The 18,386-nt window shown below is 37.0% G+C and overlaps 2 protein-coding genes across 4 annotated transcripts; both read right to left on the bottom strand.

Moving 5' to 3' along the window:
- Positions 1-473: 473 nt before the first annotated feature.
- On the bottom strand, positions 474-5,045 carry LOC113677923 (uncharacterized). Of its 2 annotated transcripts, XM_089192371.1 has the most exons (4): positions 4,904-5,039; positions 3,291-3,350; positions 2,422-2,677; positions 474-1,724 (listed from the first exon to the last, which is right to left on the bottom strand). In XM_089192371.1, exons 3-4 carry the CDS (start codon positions 2,635-2,637, stop codon positions 1,263-1,265), a joined length of 678 nt encoding a protein of 225 aa, XP_089048497.1. In that variant the 5' UTR covers positions 2,638-2,677; positions 3,291-3,350; positions 4,904-5,039; the 3' UTR covers positions 474-1,262. The 2 variants fall into 2 exon arrangements, with proteins under 2 accessions (XP_089048497.1, XP_027050586.2); XM_027194785.2 differs by lacking the exon at positions 3,291-3,350 and having other exon boundaries at positions 4,904-5,045.
- Positions 5,007-18,380, bottom strand: LOC113677931 (uncharacterized). 2 transcript variants are annotated; one of them, XM_089192369.1, is made up of 21 exons: positions 18,031-18,380; positions 17,018-17,118; positions 16,405-16,474; positions 15,433-15,652; positions 14,609-14,708; positions 14,334-14,377; positions 13,634-13,711; positions 13,342-13,450; positions 13,145-13,232; positions 12,621-12,685; positions 11,892-11,998; positions 10,741-10,798; positions 10,393-10,449; positions 9,911-10,010; positions 9,244-9,283; positions 9,091-9,142; positions 8,821-8,935; positions 7,939-8,022; positions 7,588-7,714; positions 6,622-6,712; positions 5,007-6,278 (listed from the first exon to the last, which is right to left on the bottom strand). In XM_089192369.1, exons 1-21 carry the CDS (start codon positions 18,227-18,229, stop codon positions 6,192-6,194), a joined length of 1,992 nt encoding a protein of 663 aa, XP_089048495.1. In that variant the 5' UTR covers positions 18,230-18,380; the 3' UTR covers positions 5,007-6,191. The 2 variants fall into 2 exon arrangements, with proteins under 2 accessions (XP_089048495.1, XP_089048496.1); XM_089192370.1 differs by lacking the exons at positions 16,405-16,474; positions 17,018-17,118 and having other exon boundaries at positions 18,031-18,376.
- Between the last annotated feature and the right edge of the window lie 6 nt (positions 18,381-18,386).

Below are 18,386 nucleotides of genomic sequence, written 5' to 3'. Positions count from 1 at the left end.
ATAATAGCCAGATTCTTTCTTGGGAGCCAACCGGCCTTCAACGCTCGGCATATGAAGTTAAATGGCAGGTTTATAATTGCACGGAGCCAGGTCCACGACTGCAAGATTGGCGATGAGAATATTCTGCATTGTTCGTAAAGATTTCAATCAAACAGTGAGGGTGACAAAAAACAAAACAAAACAAAAACAAAAAAACCTCATACCTTTTTCCTGTAAACTTGAAATGTGACGGAAAATCAACCGAAAGTGTATTTTACCGAGATTGGTAAAAGACAAACACACTTACAATACCATTTTCCTCTTATCATAAACACAAGAATGTTTTCTAATAATGCGTCTCTGAAAAGACTGCTTTGTGAAACACAAAAATTTATTAAATTTATAAAGTTGTCATTTTGGTTCTTCCTGGCTATTTGAAAATAAAACGAGGATATTAGTAATTTTTTCCATTTGGACATAGAAAAGTACATAAATTACGGTAAAGTCAAACAAGATTTTTATTTACTGGCGAGCCAGATTTTATTGTGCAAACTGCAATAAAACATCTTACACTCGTTATTAAAATTTAAGGCGCAGAAAACATTCAGTCATCACGTTTACAGCTCTTTCATTAAAAAGAGACCGAAGAGATTAATTTAATGCGATTTACTAGGCTTCTTAAAAAGGTAGACACAGCCGTATTTTTTTTTTATTTTTAGAAGAAAAATCTGATACGTTTTTTGATACAACGGAGTTTTAAACCAAACTGCTATTTTGTTCCTTTATTATACAATTATTTCATTTTAAATTTTATTCATCCGCGGTCGATTCGTCAGCAATGCTAAATATATCGACATATATGTACACATTTTAAAAGGCATTGATACGATATAAAATAAAAAGCTCTTACTAAACAAAAAGCTTCTTTCCACGAATACCGTTCTTAAAAAACTCTTCTGATGAGCCGTTTAAGCTGCTCAAGGGACTCTACTTGTCTAAGGTCGCTAAAAAGACTGTTCCAAAGTTTAGCACTACTGTAGCTAAAGCTTTTTGTCGTTCCACGCGTCCTAAATTTCTGGTTTTATAGTCTATCCCATCCACCTCTGGAATAGGAAGGTCAGATAATGATATCAATCCCTAAAGGCCTTTTTTTTTTAGACTAATTTGTGCGTCTCATCGTTAAGTTCCCTCTTCGCTAAACTCATTCACGTTTTGGACTTAACGATTGAATCATTGCTAATTTTTCACCATTATTTTAAGCGCCCGAATTACTTTTCAGGCTACTAAAAGGATAAAGGCACTATTGCATTTCTTCGCTTGCTTTTATCTGCTTGTCTTGATGACCTTCTTTTAGTTTGGATGCCACGGCCATGTTTTTCTTCAGTATTATTCCCAGTTTCATTACTCACTTGACACGTGACATGAATTTCTGGCTTCTCTCTGTAATCACTTGATCCGAAAGGGTCTTTTACGAACTGCTTTAAAGCCAAGCGGCAGCGACCTAATCGCGTATAGTAGATGATCGGGTTCGCTGTGTTGGAGAGCGCGTAACTGTAACGGGCTACATAGGAAAGCCAGTGATCAGTCGTAACATTGTTTTCAATGAGATTAACAATTGGAAACACGCCAATAGGAATAAAGCAGATCAAGAACACAGCCATTGTTATGACGATTGTTTTGGTTGCTTTCAAATCCCTTTTCAGTTGAGCTTCAGCTTGTTGAGCAGGAGGGTTCGTTTCTTTCCTCTGCAAAAAATAAGAGATTGTATGTACCACAGAACTAATTTCTCGGAACAAGGTGCTTTTTGAGATATTCAGGGCAGAGTTACGTAATTTATATTCAATTTGTAACATACAAGAGCCGGGCATCCATTCAGAAATAACAAATCTTCTTCGGGATTACTTAGCGGTCTTTTGCTCCTGATAAAACACTCTGTAGCAGTGATCGCCGATACGTCACAATTTCCGTGTTTTTACTTCAAGTAATCCGTATTCAACTCTCTATGAGCGTCACTGTATAGTCAACTACTCTTAAACTACGTCTAACTCATCTGATATATAGAGAATAATACATGGGAGGGCGTAGATATGGAATTTCTCCTCGATATCACATTATCACACACATTATCGCAGCCCACTGAATCTGGAGCAAATTGAACGATTCTTTCAGTGCATGGCCATAGCGTGATACGTTCACGCGAGCTGCGTCTGTACTCTTAACGACAACGGCAAATTGGTCTATCAGATTAATATTGCGACATTACTGCCAATTGTGGTAAAAATCCTAAACGAAAGTTGAATTATTACAATTACATATTTTCAGGTGACCATGTTTGAAAGATTCTACCAAAACTCGGTAGAGTGTTCACAATGAAAGAAAACTCCCAGCTTCTATCTAGGCCTAACTAAATTTATGTTAATTTTGACAAGATCCTTCCCATACCTTTTTACTCTCCCTCTTTATTACACGAGCTGTCAGAAAACATACAACTGCATCACAGATAAGGAAGAAAAATATGCTCGAAGCCAAGAGATATCTTGCTTTCCTAAAGATCTCTACTCTGTATTCAGTAATATGGGCATCGCCAAGGTCGATATGGAGTAGAGGCAACGCTAACAAGATCACCATCGAGATACAGATCAACCAGATGAGAAACATACAGACCAGGGCTTTTGTCTTTGTCTTCCAAGCGAGATATCTGAAACCAAAAGAAATGGCTAGGTACATGTTTGTCATCATAGCGAGCCTGGAGACAAGGTTCAACATCAAAAAGAGTCGATTGACACTACTGTTAATGATTGCGAGAGTCCACCCTCTAAACCAACTGGCCTTCCATACGATGCCAACCACGAAGAGGGTCGAGTTTGTAATTACACTGAGTATGTCCACGAGTGCGTGATTAGCGATGAGAATATTCGGTATTGTTCGTAGCGATTTAAACCGAGCAATGACTGCTAGAACCAAGCCATTGACCAGTATAGAGACGAACACAATAAGGCTGACCGACGCAGTAATAAGAACATTGGTTAAAAATGAATGTGCTGTGACCATTTTTACTGCGGAGTTGTAACCGAAGTAGAATTTATGATGCCATATGGTAAGAAGATCTGATGAACAATGCACAACGAACATGTGCAGTTGTCCAAAGAAACTATATTTCCTGTTACAATAATTAACGAAGAGAGAAAATGGACAGGAACTGCTCCTGTAATTAGCTGGTCTCTCCTAACACGTTTTTTTTTTTTATCAAAGCCTAACGTAAAACATTGAAGCTTATTCAGCCATACATTTAATTCATATCTAAGACTTACCCCCATTAAAATTTATTTCGCAAGATTGTAGGCTCTCTTACCGATAGTCAACTAAAAAAACTGAAACGCAAAACAAAAAAAAAATGACTACTGGTCTTCGCTAATTGTTGTGAGAGTCTACCCATGACAAAGCTTGCTCAAAGAGGACAAATGTCTCTTTGGTAAATAATCATATGGATTATTTTTAAAAAACTTTATTCAAGCTACAGATGGCAAGTCTTTTGTCGAAACCAACTCAAGATGGCCGACTTAAGATGTTGTCTACTTATTTTGATAATTTATTCTCAACAAAGTTTGCGTAAAGATGACAAATGCCTCTTACGTAATGATGAATGATCCGAGAAGTAGCTTTATTCGAAGCCCAGATATCAGTAATTAATGCTCGGATTTGTACTTGAAATTTGAAAAATGAACGTTTTCAAGTTCTACACTTTCGAATCACCATTAAGGCGCGGACAGTATTCCATATATAACGTCTCTACAGTTTTAGAAACGAGAACCACAAAACATTTTCTTAATTGCATTGCGCTATGAACATATTCTCATGTTAATAGCAAAATGCGCCTTCCGTCAACAACATGAGAACGTGTAATACAACTCATTGATTTAAGGAAGACCTCAATCCGTTTTGTGCTGGACAAGTAAGTTACTGACAAGAAACCAACTTGGTTTTGTTTCAATCTGGCGATCAAAACCGGATGAAAATAATTGGTCCATTTCGACATCCAAAGTAAATAAATTAAGGACTGTAAAAACATATCAAGAAACTCTGATTCCAGCAAACGGGATGTTGATTGGGGTAATGTAACTAACAATGGCCCAAAATTTACTAAATAAACGACGAAAATCATTCCCACTCGATAAATGACATAATTTATTTTTCAAGGAGAAATGCGGTAACGGAGGCGAAACCGTAGGTTGTGATGTACAGTTGAGCAAATGCACAATTCTCAGACCTCATTAAATGTTTCATCCCAACAAAGAAAGCGAATCAAGTTATAGGAGGCTCTTTTAATATGTTCTAAGATAAAAGTAGCATTTGAAGACTTCCTACATTTAAACTTGTCATTATTTTTCAACTAATATAAGCTTAGCAAGGTCACAACGATCTCCTAAAAATCCTCATCAGGCTACGCCATATCTTTTTTAAAGAAACCAAAATGCCTGTTTGTCCACCAAGTCTTAGACTTATCCGTAATTTTCTTGACAAATTCACTCAGATGTTGACTTTCTAAAGAAGACATATTATACACCAAACATCACTTCCCTCTTATTTCGAACCACAATACTACGAAACGCACGCTTTGTTTATCACAAACATTGTCGTGAGAGACATCATCACACTTGGACAAGTTTCTACAAACACTGTTTACATATTTGTGCACACATTAAGAAAATAAATATTTTATCGGTTGATGTTTGGTTTTAATGCTGATTTTCAAATCGATTCCGAGGGTTGAATCTTGTGACTGATCTTTCCGATGAAAATGATTGTAAATCTCGCCATAAAATATCCAAGTAAATGCATATTCACTGTTATTAAATTCATCATTTTCGACGATTTAGACTACCACAATCCTAAAGGCCGTGTAATATTTCAAGTTATTGATTACCTTCAATCCGTTACCCGCTGACATCAATGTCCATATTCTCCATACTAATTGCGCATTTCCCAAGATGCTGACAAAGAAAATTTGTTTAAAAATAAAGAACTTCTTTAGTTGAGGATCATTTCCTTTATTCGCATGACCTTAATGTTTGATTCAAGGGTGATATTGTAAGGAGAAATTAGGTGCTAGTCACTCTTAGGGTTTAAGGGTTAAGCTCATTAGCATCGTTACAAAAGGTGAAGCTACAGTCCTATCAAAATGAAGTGAGGGCAACATTTCTCAGTACTGAAAAAGACTGCTAATCCTACATGGAAATTTAAAAAAGACTTTACACTTGTAATTTACCAAAGATGTCTAGGGCCAAAACTCTCTAGGTGTTGCTTGGGAACTGAAGCCCCAAAGGGTCCGACGTTCCAGGAAATCCGTAACATGTCAAGTTTCAGATCGGTGGTGCTTACAACACAAGAAGACAAATTGCCTATACCGATACCTTACTTAAATAGCTACTTGAGCCAAGCTTTTTGAAAACTCAGTGCTTCCTAATGCAAAATTTGGTTTAAAAAAAACTTAATAGCGGAGCTTGCAACGTGCGCAGCGAAGTACTATGCTCATGAAAGAATGACAGTGACCCATCATAAAGGGTTGATACGCCTAAAAATACAAGTAATAGTGCAACGCCAGCAATGTATGCATCGATCATTGGTGCCCTCTATTTAGAAATAACCTAGCCACTGAAACCATTATCCGATTATCTGTTTAATTTTCGTATTTCGTTACACAAAAGATTTGTGTGTAACCATGGTCAGAGGTATGGGAATTCTGTTACTACTGATTTCCGTCGTGATCATCAAGCCCGAATGCAACTGTTGAGGCTGTTGTTAAAACTTTCCATACGGTATCTCAAGGATTTACTTGGTTCACACTGGCAATGAATTAACGATGATCAAGATTAAAGCGGTTTTCTGGAAGGAAAATATACCGCGATTGATAATGCTCCTCGAACGATGAAGACGCCATTAAGATTGCTAAAAGCCGTAAAAAAATGTTACAAAACTTAGGACATTCATTGATAAGGATACCTTCAATAAATATACGTAATTGTGATCGCGTCTTCATACGTAACCTTTACCTTCCCACTTCGACATCAAATTAGTCACAGACAAAACCAAATCAATATGATTGATTATTTTCAAATTTTTTTGAATATGGCAACCGTAATCGGTGTTTCCATAAAAAAAAGCCTGAGGAATCAAAATGTTGTGTCGCTGGTAAACAAGTTTAAGCTTAGTCCTCAAAGGCTGGGTTCAATGACAGATGGTAAAATATCAGGAACATTCTTTATCTTGAAGTCTAAAAGCATCTGACCAAGAGCTTTTCCCTGAAAAAACAAAACATAACTCGTCATCTCATCACAACCCAGGATTAATTCCAAGCGAGTACTTCTGCATGAATCTTAGCAATTGATCTTTAACTTAAATTGGATATGAGCTCATAGATACAGTTCAACCTTAGTTCAATGATAACAGATGATATGGTATTTTTCAAAATGCAAACCAGGGTTTCGAGATATACAAAGTAAAATTAGAGATACACTGACACAAGAGACGTTCGAAGGACACAGCTGAGCTTCAGGGAACAATAAGTAATAGATGCCGAGGTTTTATGGCCACAAAACTTTACTTTACTTGCTGCAAATACGTGTTGCGCGTCCGAACCCTCACCTGTGGGTCGCTGCGTAATGATGTCACCCCGCCGCCTCCTAAAGCATTTTCTAAGACAAAGTTAAATGCGTTGATCCCTGGAAGTTCATATCTACAAAAAGAAAATGCAAGTTTACTTAACTTTGCAGTTTTTAAGGATGGCATTAGACGAATAATGCAATCTGCACACAGATTTCAGACGGACCCATATCAAACTTAACTTAATCAGCAATGATTAACCGTATGGAAACAAGTTTTCACACTATGTAATCTACCTACATCAGCTCTCGTTTCCCTAACTTTACTTAACGAGTTAGAGCACTTTGCAAAACAAAAGCATTGCCGCGATTGTTCTTGCAGTATCAGCATAAGATTTCTTGTGCCTCTTTTAGGTCAATTGAAATGATGCGTGATATCTCAAATGCAATCAATACGACAATAAACTGTTGCGGCACCTTAAAATGAGCCTTGCTTTTAAACACCAGAAAAAATCTTCGAGATGTTTCATGATTGATATAAGGGAACTACACTGGATCTCCCAACACCAGCTCCTCGATTTGTTCTGGTAAAAGCCTCACCAGTTGTGAGCCAACTGGATTTTTGAAGCGCCGAATTTTACTCTAATTTAATGTAACAGTCGTTCTTAAATACGTATTTGCGTATTTTCTCCAGCAATTGGTCGGCACTTCTTCAGGAAAAGTTCTGTGTCCATCTATCCATGGTTGTACTCTAAGTGCAAACTTGTCGTCACAGAGGCCAGTGGTATCTTGCAGATAACCATTTTTCAAAGTCGTCTTAGTTAAACAATATTTTTTGTTAGTGGAATTTGTTCAATCTAGTTTAGTGGGACAGCCGGCGCCAAATATCGGGTGCCCTTCTCTTGGTTGAATGTAGAACTAATTGGATTTCATCGTTACCAATGTGCAAAAATAAAACAAGTTTTGCTACATCCTTTTCTAACAATTTTCCCCCTTATGCCACGCTAACCTTTTAACTTTACAGTGTCCTTCTTCTGGTGGAGAAGGAAATAAGTGACTAAAATATTTCGCGACACTTTCCTCGGTCAGTGCCGCTCGTATGAAGGGAACGTAGGAAGGATGGCGAGCAATTACACCTGAAAAAGATTCACAAGGTTACAAAATCAGAAGGCTTTCCGCGGTATTTATATTTCCAATTCCATTTTCTATTTGTTGGGCGATGCATGTTTGAAAGAGTTGCAAGCTCCACGACCTCTTACATGAGACTAAAGAGTAGGATAAGTTTGAAGTACAGTTAGATGAAACGCTCAATTTAGAGGAAGAATCAGACGAGTTGGCGCAATAGGGATATACACTTTACCTATATTGACGTTGTTGCCTTTATCACCACTCCTCGTCAGTGCTAAAGAGCTAAGTGGAAATGTACAACGGCCCTTTGGCATTCCTTAGGGGGATGAACACAAAAACAGTGTTAATGGTGCACCAACTTCATTTGAGCCAAATAACTGCATAGTTTACATTTTGATAGTTGGCAAATAGTAACTCCATCTTTCGTCCAGCCAAATCATCTTTGCCGAAAACTGAACCCAATAAATATTTGTACACAGAAATTCAATCCACCTGTCACTGGATCGTAAGCAACAAAAATCGATATTTCTCTTCAGGGCGTGAAATTAATTATTTTTTTTCTGATAGCCACTTGGCTCCTAAATTTTTTAAAATGTGGTAGCCAATTAAAAAAAAATGGTCGCCATTTTTAAAGACAAAAAAAACTTTTTTTATGCTATCAGCATTCTAGATAGACCCTTCAAAATTAAGTTCTACAAAGTTCTACAAAGTGGCCACGAGGATGGATGATATACAACGTTCGAGCTCACCTAGATCCAAGATGGCGTCTAGTTATCGATCGAGATGCATGTGCTGAGTTTGGGAAACAAACTTAACGAGGAAGTTTGCCGCGGATTTATCTTTGCAAATCTTTGTAATTCACTATATCTCTAGGTATGGTTATGATGAAACATTCTAATCGCCAATTTGGCGACTACTTTTCAGGATTTGGTCGCCAAAGTGAAAAATTTAGTCGCATTGGCGCCTGTATTAGGCGCAATTTCACGCCCTGAAGTCTTCCAATTCCATCGGTTTACTTTTCACTGGATCGTATTGCTCTGTGCTTTTCATTACGCCCTCAACTCTGTCGTAAGTGATAACCAGCCTTTAGATTCAAACAATTTCTCAAACTTACGAATTTTTGGTACCGCATCATGTGTTCGTGTCTCACTGTCAGGTGCCATTGGTTGTTCATCTGGTACTGAAGGAGACACTGTTTCCACATGTTCACCATTCATAAAAATATCAACCTGAGGCAAAAGAAAACAAAATATAATTTGAAAAATTTGCCTTGTTCTTAAGTGTAATACCATGATATATTATGCGCGTTGCGATGCCCTTATAGGATAAAATGGCGTAATTGTGGAATAATAATGCGAGTTAAAACTGGTTACTACTTTCCCACCTTTACGTTGTCTTTAGGATACAAGAAAGAATACAGTCTCAGCAATGGAGAGCTAAACGAGAAGAGAAGAAACGTTTCATGAACAGGTTGAAGACAAAACAAAATAATTGTGGTCACACATTTTACTAAAGAAAACAGAAATTCAAATCTTACACTCTCGGTCTTCCTCCAACGATGGCAGTTAATCCTGGGGCTGCAAAAGAAATAAGCTGCGATGTGATTTTCATCATCGTTATCATCTTTTACCTTTAAGGATCGGAGTAGGGATGGATACCAGCAAACTATCCAGGAAACCAGATGAAAGGTCAGTGGGGGTAGGAGGGGGTAGGGGAGGAAGATATCCTCGTGATTTCTTGAAATACTGTCCAATGAGAGGTAGTAACACGTTTAGTTTTTTCGTGCCACTGAAATCAGTATAAGCAACGGTTGGATGGGCGCCGATGACTTCGAGCGAGCTGGCTTTTTGTTTCACAAAGATACGCCTAACTGCCATAACGTTGCTATAGAAAAATGCAAGGAGCAAAAGTGACAGAGGAAAAAGCTAATTAGGAATTAATTAGCTTATAAATTACTTTCTTAGGATTATATCAGTTTTAGAACAAATCCTAAAAGGCGCGAACATCTTATTTTCTAATTCTAGGATAATTTTTACTTACAAGTGCAGTAGCTACCATGAATATTAAAAATTTAGTACAACTATGGTTTTTCCTTCTTCCATATTTGCTTTTTGATTCTGTGCCGACGTTATGACCCTTGAAATTAGTACACCGAGCCTTGGAATTGGCGTTGCAATGTTGACAGTGAAGACACTCAAACTCACCCATACTAGTTCCAGCGGATGCAATTTCCATCGCAAACAATTCCAATGCTTTCTTCTGTTGATGATGAACTGCCAGCCATAATACTGCTTCCCTGGGATTCTTCAATACACAAAATGAAACAGTGTGAAATGTCAATTAAGTTAAAATTGTGCTTCAGGTTTGCGGTTCTTTTTAGCAGTTTTATCGAAATTGAAGTTTCTGTAAGCAGAAAAATTGTGCGAGAACGAGAAACCTCCATAATATAAGCTGTTTGCTCGGATAAAGGTGCATATATAGCCAAAGAGATAATACATTTATGTGAGTTTTAAAAAACCTCCGATCACCGTATTCACAATTATTTTCTAACACTCACTTTCCAGACCAGCCCAAACTCGTTAATTCCACACCTACAAATCTGCAGTAGATCCTGAAATTTCTGGTAGACTCACACACTGCCTCAAGTCTTTCGAAAACTGTCTCTTACACCCTTTTAATTACTTACTGCTGTCATGATCCCTGGAAAGGCATGTTTTCCATATGTCTCCTCGGAGCCCAAAACCTGACACAGAATTGTGTACGGCGTTAATAAAGATATTGTTCAGATATACCTTTCACCCTAAAGATCTCATCATTAATTCAACTTAATGACTGCCATACAATTCTTTTGATTTTAGTTCTGAGAATTTGTGATCGGATCAATTAATAATCCCCTAATTGATATTTTTCTCTGCCTGTCTGCCTGATATTGGTCACTCATGGAAGGTGAAGGGATATATTGACTGCAAACAGAATTTAACGGACAGCAACATGTGGTATTGATATCACAGCAGCACACATTCAGAACTGTTACCTGAATATGAGTTCGTGTGTAGTCATCCAGCTTTAAATTTTCAAACATTCTTCTTGTCCTATAAAAATTTTGCCAATTTAAAGTAATTAGAAGCTGATAATTCCCAGAAGAAGCAGGAGAGTCATAAAGCGCTTGTGTCGTAAACCAAAACCAAAAAAAAAAAAATTACAATGGCCGATCAAAAGAAAGGAAAATACCCTGAAGAGCCAGTAACAACTCAAAACAAAAAAGGGTAATTCGCTTAAAGCGCGGGAAATCGCGGGGAAGCGCAGGAAAACACGGGAAAACGCGGGAAAACGCGGGTGTCCAAGATTGGTGTTAGTTTTGCATTTCATTGGTCGAGAGAATGGTAGAAGTTTTGTGGACCAATCACAGAACGAGTTAAAGCGAAACTAAAGCAATCCCGGAATACTTTCGAAACTCAGTTGAAAATTGCTCGAAGAGGAAACAATTACTATTATAACTTAGCTAGTAAATTTGTCTAATCAAATTCAATTGCGTGAGCGTGTTTCATATTCCTATTGTCGCCCGTTAATGACGTCAGCAAACAAATCCCTCGAGAAAAAAAATTTTCTCCGCGATTTTTTTGCTTTGGGATTTTATTATTAAAAAACTGGTTAAGACTTCGGCGACAATTTAGGCTAAACATGAAAACAAGATCGTTTACAGCGTGGCAAAGTGTTTTCCTGAAACAAAATTATCAACGAGCTGAAGCGTGGCAGAGGGAATATTAACCCTTTTACAATATTTAAACCATCGGGTTGAAAATGTTTTTAAAACAATTGGTTCATACGGCAGCCGTGCATTCATCGAGATATGAAGCACGCGGGAAGTTTGGAGAGCACTCAAGAAGCTAGAGTTGCTCTCGGCTACGCCTCGAGCAACTCTTACACATCTTTCGTGCTCTCCAAACTTCCCGCGTGCTTCATATCTCGATGAACGCACGCTTACGTATGAACCAATTGTTAAATATACACTGTAAGGAAATTACAACTGGAAAAAGATAAAGCTTTTGCATCGTGTATACTTTTCTAAGGCAAAGGATATTCGTGTATAAGTCAAAAGGCGATAGTTTGCACACGAAACAAGTGACTCGAACAACCATGCAATCGGACGCCATCTCAGCTCAGTAGGGGTCAAAATATCCTTACCTTTTTAAGAGGGCTTCGCCCGTTTTCTTAGCTTTAAGTGAAGCAAACGGCCCTCCAACAGGACAAACAGCTGTGGCACGAAATCCATCTGCGTACGTTGCACAAACCTGTTACCAAACACAAATTATGATATCTGTCAGTGAAAAAATTCAAATAGCCCCCAATAGAGAAAAGACACCAAAACTATCCACTATCAAAGGGAACATGATGAGTGGCAAATCGGAATAAGTATCACAATGGGTTTCAAAAATGGTGACTTGTGACTTTACGCGCAGTATTTAAAATAATTTGATTATTTCAACTGAGTTCATAAATAAATGTAACTTGGCCACCATAAAGAGTTTCTAAATCTTTCCTGTGGCCAATTTACATTTATTTATCAACACAGTTGATAAAACCCAATTGAAGTATCGCTAAAAAGTAGGTCAACAGTCTTGACACGAAACTCGATCGTTCTAATAACTGAGAATTGAGGCTCGAGAATCAAGGCTTAAGGATCAAGAATCAAGACCTGAAGATCAAAATCAAGGGTTAAAGATCGAGGCACTCCCAGAATTTTTCAAGGATCACATCTGTAGTTTTGAGGAAACAATTTAATTCTCACACGCATAAAAATAACAATGGGCAAAGCACTTAAAACTCAGGCTCTCCTTTCTCAGACCCCCACCGATCCAGCACCACTCGTTCTTCAGGGACTTACTCCTTTTATTTCACTAAATTAAATATTACCTTGTACGCATCTGAGGCTGGTTTGCCAACTGCACCCTGAACAAGAACTGCTCCACCATCATAACCTAATCCAGAAGGAATGTTCAATTATTTCAACTCCTGAGTAGCTCTTCTTATCAACATTTCAGATCTAATTATCAGAGACAACTTATTTCTTCACCAGAAAGGAAGCATATCACTTAATATTTACAATTAAATGTGGCAAGTTATGGTATCTTTGGCAAAATAAAGATGTCTGAGAGGTACCGTAGACAGAGGGATTTATTGGCAAGCATGTGGAAAGACAAATTGGACGTAAAGTATTTTCAAGACAATGAATTCCATAAATGAACCAATTTAAAAGTTACATTGCACACTTGAAATGGGATGTCATTTCTTACTGGGGGAAAGAATTCTACAAAGGCACATTTTGAACTATTCTATCAAATAACCAAATGGGTGTGTCAAGTATACAGCAAATATCAAAAACAAGTATGTAAATGAATTAGAAAGGAATATTAATATTGTAGGCCCACAGCACTCACCAATGAGTCCTTGAAGCCTGACTTGCGTAAAGTCGCAAGTCACATCTGGGAGAACATATTGGGCTGGATCTCCAAGCTCATAAACCAACTGGAAGTAAAAAAAAAAGAGAAATGTTTCTTGCTTAATCCTCTATAACACCTAAGCAACTAATAATAATAAAAACAATAAAGATGACAAAAAAAAACCTTCCTCAAACCTGTTCAGCTACAGTAGATGGAGACACCAGCCCTCCAGTGTTGGGAGGTTTTGAAAGAATAAACTTTCCATCTGCAGCACACTCAGCTATGGGATAACCAATATTGTCCCTAAAGAAATAAAACCCACTTTGATTGGTATGCAGAATGCAAGTAACAGATACAGACAAAAGTTCAGACAACGATAAGTTATTCAAAATATAAAGTTACCACAACCCCCAAAATTACCAAAATATTAAAACCCAATTTTGCAAAATTCATCATAAAATGTAAATTCAAGATTAAGATACCCACCAATTATGTACAGTCTGCCAGTCAGTGAAGATTCCTCCAGTGCACTGGGCCCCACACTCAACTAAATGACCCACCAAACTAAAAATGATTAAATTATTAGTTAGTATATATGTAGATAAATATATAATTATATAATCACAGATATCAACTATTTACAGGGCAGGAGGCCCATATGGGTAAAAACTGAGCCTGAGGTCGTGAGTATGGCCCAGGGCTAAAGGCTGAAGACTAACTTTGATGGTTTTGGTTTTTCTCCACTTCACCGCCAATGGCACAGAAAAAATTCTGAATCATTAACAGCATTGTGAAAAGTTAGACCAGCTACGAACATGCAATTGGCTAATCAGGTTTGACGATTTAAGATTCTGGCCCCCTGAATGCTTCACGAAAAAATAATGTGTTATCTTTATCCAAAACTTAACACCTTGAGAATTCAAAGCTTCACATATTTTAAAGATGTTTTGCTAAACACAGTTTAAATTTTTTCTTCATACAGTTTAGAAGCTGCAATGATTGCTGCCTTCAAATTTATCAAATTGAAAATACAATTTGGTGATACTTGAGGTTTGACTAAACATGTTCAGAAGGTGTGAATTCTGTTTTGGTTGAAAGTATATTAAATCTCATGTAAAATTCACTATCCATAACTAGATCATATATAATCCATAATGTAATTTGCCATACATCATTTTAATCTAACCTTCCAGATGCAAGTAAATCGTAATCATTTGGCTTCCATCCAAACTACAAGAGATGATGTCATGTTACATTTTCTTTTTAAATAACATTGTCAACACAATAACAAGCACGTATTTTTGTGATCAAACAGGGAGAACTAGTTAGGCAAAATTCATGGAGCTATAGCAAAAATTTTGGATTAATGCAGGTTAAAACATGAAATTTACATTTTTAGCTGATTTTAGCAGAACATTTTTTTAGTGCACAGGATAAGCTGTCAATATAGAAGGGGTTTACCTCATACATAAGAGGGCCAAGAACCAATGCACTGTCAACACATCTTCCAGTAAGAACTACATCTGCACCAAGCTCCAAGGCCCTTGCAATGGGAAGAGCTCTTATAATTAAAAAAAAAATAAAAATTAATGGAAGTAGCTTTTTCAACAACAAAAAAATCAATGTACTACAAATATCACCTAGTTAAACATAATTATAATATTATTGAAAATAATAATAATTTGGCATGGGGGCTCCATTAACTGCTTAACCCTTTCACTCCCATGGATCTGACTGTCAATTCTCCCCTTTAGCTGCTACACATTTCCTTGTAAAATAGCTGCAAGAATTTGGTGTTAGATCAAGATAACAACTTTAACCTGATAAGTTTGTGTATTCTTATTACCTGCTTGTTGGATAATGTATGGTTATTAGAGGGAGAAGTCACACTTTAATCACTTCTGGGAGTTAAAGGTCAACCATTTGACCCCTAGTGGTGACTTGAAACTAATTTCTCCTTACAATATCACCCCTGAATTCAACATTAAGGTCAAAAAAAAAAATAAAGGGAATGATCACCAATTAGTAGATGCTCTTGATTTCAGAAAAAAATTCTACCTGTCAACATTTTATTTTTTTAGAGAACAGTATGGTGAATATGCATGCTGGCGCTAGGGTGTAAAGGGTTAATTTTTCAATGGGCACCACAGGAACCTTGTACAAGAAGTCAAGTGTATCGGGTGTCAGGGTTCATTTGTCTCAATTCTTGAGCTTGAAATGACACACATAATAGTGGAAGGGGCCTGTAAGAGTATCTTACCAAATGAGTACCCACTGTTTCTTACCCTATATATGCATTCATGCTGACAACACTGTCTGGGAAGTCTTGACCACTTGTCATCTCTTTAATGCCAGCCTGCTTTATTTGTTCAATGTCCCCCATAAGATCATCTCCAGTGACAACGGCAACTTTTAAGTCAGTTTGAGCTTCTTCTGCCACAGCAATCAAAGCTTTGGCACACTCGTGTGGATTGACTCCTCCTGCATTACTGACCACACGAATACCTGAATGTTGAATAAGAAATCTGAATTGAAGAGAAATGCTTCAAGAAATGGAGAACTTTGTTCAAGGCTTCATTTGAGAAAAAGTCAGTCATTACCACTCTAGTGAACATAGAATTGTCCTCAACGAAGCTTCTTTCTCCTCCTCATTTTAAGGGAATGGCTATGTTATTAACTAAGTTCATTCTAACTTACAACTAATTTCTTGATTAAATGATGAACTGAATCTTACACAAGGCTTCATTTGAGATAAAGTCATTCATTACCTCTTTAGATAACATCAACAAAGCAAAATGTTTCTCATCGTTTGTTTTAGTAAATCAAGTTCATTCTAACTTATACTTAATTTCTTGATTGTATGGTAAGCTGAATCTTTCACACATTTTGATGGTTTCTTATCTATGATCTGTTGGAGGACGGAGGCAGATGATGTCACCACTAAGAACATTGTGCTTTTTTATCATATAAAACAATTAGATTCTATACTGCCATGGGTCTGTACAGTGACAGATCATAGACTACATTATCAGTGATATAATCAGGTGACATACTCAGCTGTGCCACGTGTGCCACTTTTTCGTTCTTTCCTCATTTGGACATCATCTGTGATCTATTACTGAACAGATGTACCGCACCATAGAATGTATTTGTTGAATAGAGTATTCAGTTACTGAGCTATAAGAAGCATTTGATTCAGTACCTTCAACTTAAGTCTGATCATTGTTTGACAATGGTGGTACCCAGTCACCCCCTACCTTTTTTCTTTATGGGTTTGATGAGTACTTTCATAACAGACTGTATGAAGTCAGGTGCATACCCCATAGTCTAAAAAAGTCAAATAATCACTTCTTCTGTTTATTATTTACTACAGTTAAATAAAGTAACAAACAAAACCTGTGTATAAGATACACCTATGGATTATCCACACCCATTCTTCAGAGAATTAGGGGGGTAAGTTTCTAAGGAAACTGTGGTGCTGCATCAGTGGGAGAGTATAACAGGGTAATTTAGTATTATCAACTGAGTTGATAGGATAAACTGGCCACCATAAAGAGTTTCAAAGCTGGCGTTTTAAGCATTAGCCCTTGGTCATTTCAGATACTGAAATTGATCCCAAGAAACCAACAGTAACTTGCCCCATTATTCACAGAGATCACAAACAAATGACATTATCACATAATATATATCGCAAAATTATAATTTGAGCTTGTATTAATCTAACATACTTTTTCCTTGGTTAAATGCTATTTCCTCTTGTTCTAGGGCATGTATGTGAATGATAATTTAAGTAATGATAACACAAAGAATATTACAATTAAAATCAAGGATAAAAATTAAATTAAACAGTAACATATACAGTATGCTTACAGGAGATTTCCTTTTAGCTGCTGTCAGAAGTGACATTGTGATTTCCGACAAGTAATCAGACACAAGATAATCTATATTGCCCTCGGAAACAAGCTGTGGTGCTACAATGAAAATGAAAAAGTAGGTAGAATTAATAGGATGCTATGCAAATTATCTATCTAAATTAGATTTTGATCATGGCCTTTCCTTGAGGTGGCCTTTTCTCCAATATTTCTGAATCAAATCATAATTACCTGTAGAAGTCAATGATCTCTGGTAGTACCAGAGCTATATTTTAGGTACAAGCCTAGGACCACAGGCAAGAGCTGGGCATCACTAACCATTGCAATCTGATTGCTAATTCTCCCCTCTAGCTGCATCACATTTATTTGTAGATTATTTACAAGAATTTGATGTTAGATCAAGATGACAGCTTCTTCCTGATGAGTTAGAGTATTCTCATTACCTTTTAGCTGGATAATATTGGTATATTATAAAGAGAAGTTACATTTTAATCACTTATGAGAGTTAGTAAGGTAATGACACAATTTTGAGTGCAATTTGGTGTTTCTTAGCACAAGTAAATTTTCCAAATACAACAAAATTGCGAGAGCAATTTGCAGTCTTTGACCAATTTACAAATTTCATATAACACCAAATTGGAAGAGAAATCATGTTATTACTTGTTAATAATGTGCATGGAAAAAATTGCAGAAAGTCAAGACAGACAAAATTTAGAAAATGTTTGTGCACTGTTTGTACTTTGCATTCTTGTTACAACTTTGCAACTGTGTTACATGAGAATGCACTCATTTTCAGCCAATCTGATGCACATAATTTTTTTTATGTATATTATCGACTATACCCAAATTGATATTTTTCTTTATTCTCATCACTTATCTGGTTGATATTGTATTGATAGTGTAAGGAGAAATTCTGTCTTGGTCACTCACGGGAGTTCAAGGGTTAAAGGATCAATTTATAGCCAATGTCGCAAATTGCTTTATTGTTATGTGGTATACAGTTTTCTTTACCTGCCAACATTGAATCTCCCCAGAATCCAGAGGCACAGCCTATACGAACTATCTTTCCCTGCAAAGGGTTCGACATAAACCTTTTCTGTTGCCATCTTGAAGAACGTACCACAGCCAGATTACACCTCTCCCACGACAGCGCACCATAAAGATTCGTTATATTGCCACTACCTCTCAAGGACCGAGCTAGAGCAGCCATGTTCAAGTGTACTTTATAAATATTATTTGATAAAAATGAACAGAACTACATAATCGTGAGAAAAATGAAACGATCTAAAGAAAATCAAGAAGCCTTGCTCGCGATCGACAGGAAGGCCGACATCTTGAAGGCTTGGCTGCTTTGCAAACGGGTGAGG

Source organism: Pocillopora damicornis, chromosome 13, assembly GCF_964200805.1.
Source record: "Pocillopora damicornis chromosome 13, jaPocDami1.2, whole genome shotgun sequence".
NCBI lineage: Eukaryota > Metazoa > Cnidaria > Anthozoa > Scleractinia > Pocilloporidae > Pocillopora > Pocillopora damicornis.
The sequence above is the reverse complement of the archived record's forward strand: the minus strand, read 5'-3'. Positions and strand labels throughout refer to the sequence as shown.